The 1,922-nt window shown below is 38.7% G+C and overlaps 1 protein-coding gene across 1 annotated transcript; it reads right to left on the reverse strand.

The window, feature by feature from the left end:
- Positions 1-479: 479 nt before the first annotated feature.
- On the reverse strand, positions 480-1,139 carry LOC110732103. The gene is made up of 2 exons (XM_021912019.1): positions 842-1,139; positions 480-736 (listed from the first exon to the last, which is right to left on the reverse strand). The coding sequence occupies exons 1-2, from the start codon at positions 1,137-1,139 to the stop codon at positions 480-482; spliced, it is 555 nt and encodes a 184-aa protein (XP_021767711.1).
- Positions 1,140-1,922: the final 783 nt, after the last annotated feature.

The raw sequence follows: 1,922 nt of genomic DNA on the forward strand, positions 1-1,922 counted from the left end.
TTTCCCATATGTGGTAGTGGGTAGTTATTGCCTCCATTCTTAATCATTATCTCAGTCATACATTTTTGCAATGTGATCCATGTATTCCTATTGACTTTAGGATCAAAAACAACATAAGCCTCATTTACCTTCTCAACCAAATCATCCAAATTTTCTGGAAAAGATTGATATTGGATGGATTGGATTGAGGTAAACAGCCCTAGATCAAGCACATTCATATCAGGGGACTGGGCTGGCTGGAAAACCATCTGTATGTTGAACTTCTGATGTGCATGCTTCTTGAAACTCTGCATCTGTTGGGATTTGGTGTGGTCTTGCATTATCCCATTGTATGAACACATTTTTAGGTAGGCTTGGATGCCACTTGATTTTGATTGCTGGTATAACTTGTTCAATCAATATTTTCCTTGTCACTTCCTTGGTGACACTCTCTATTGCCTTTGTTTCCATTGTTCCGGCAACTCTGTTTTTACTTGACTTTAATGCTCTTTTTTTAACACAAAAGGGAAAATACCATATTTTCCATCATGTAGCAAGTTTTTGTTAGCATCATATAGGGGTTTACCAACCACTGCCAAAAACATGGCTTTGATTTTGAACCTTCTGGACTGTTGGCGCCTGTATGGATTTTCCTCTTTTAGCAGCAAGTAAAACCTCCTTGTTTCTGGGTTCAACCAGAACCACTTTTCATCAATGTGAATTGTCTCTTGCATGTTCACAAATGTTGGGTCCCCAACTGCAGGAATTGGATTAACATGAGCTAAAGCCCACTTTAACCTTGCAACCTAATGATTAGAAGTAAGTGCTGGTCTGTTGGTGCTTGTGTGAGTTCTGAGTCTGCCTCTTTTCTTCAGATTTTGTATGGTGACATGTGATAACTTCAGAGCTGCTGCATAGCTTCTCTCAGTAGTTCTCTTGTACAGAGGCACTGATTGGAGAAATTCATCTGAATATTCCACTGATTTTCTCCCACATGTCCCCAACTTCTTGTTTCTGACATCAATCACATTTTCCTCTGACATCTGCTTCTTTAGATCATCAAATACTCTTGTGATTGTTGACTTATGGACTTCAAATCTCAATGCAAATTGAGCCTTGAGTCCCCTTCTTAGCTGACCATCTTGCATTTCAAGTAACATTGCATCAATGATTTCTCTTTTTTATCCAAATTCAGTTGTTTTCTTGATGTTGGTTATGGTTGTTGAAATGCATCTACTTCTTGATTGTTCTGTAACTACTATTGCTGGTTGTTATCTTCATCATTTTTAGATTCAAGGTCTGAAAACTCATAAGCATCTTCTGCATCTTCTTCATCCATCAACATTTGATCAACTCCATAGAAATGATCATCATATCCATAATGATCATCCATTAGGGGTGTCAATTCGGTTAACCAGTTTGGGTTTGGGTTGGGTTTATCAGTTTCGGGTTATAACGGGTCGGTTTATAACTGGTTGAAATAATAAGCGGGTCGGTTTGGGTCGATTTAGAAAATTATCGGGTCAGTTTGGTTTCGACTTTTTAATTGCAGTTTCTATTCAGATCAGGTCCTTATCGTGTCGGGTTCTAGTCGGTTTGGGTCATAATCAATTTGGGTTGAACCGGGTCGGTTTGAAAACGGGTTTAGCCCGTTTAATGTGGGTTTCGGTTAAAAACAATTCGGGTCTTAATCAGGACGGGTCGTAATTGGTTCAGGTCATAATCAGTTTGGGTTTAACTGGGTAGGTTCGAAAATGGGTTTCGGTTCAAAACAGCTCGGGTGAAATCGGGTCCAATCATTATCGTTTAAGGTTATAATCGGTTTAGATTGAACTTGGTTGGTTTGAAAACGAGTTTACCTAATTTGAAGCGGGATTCTAATCAAATCATATCATGTTAAAATTTGTCGGATGATTATCGAGTTGAATTAGTCAGATAACGGG

Source organism: Chenopodium quinoa, unplaced genomic scaffold, assembly GCF_001683475.1.
Source record: "Chenopodium quinoa cultivar QQ74 unplaced genomic scaffold, ASM168347v1, whole genome shotgun sequence".
Classification (NCBI taxonomy): Eukaryota; Viridiplantae; Streptophyta; class Magnoliopsida; order Caryophyllales; family Amaranthaceae; genus Chenopodium; species Chenopodium quinoa.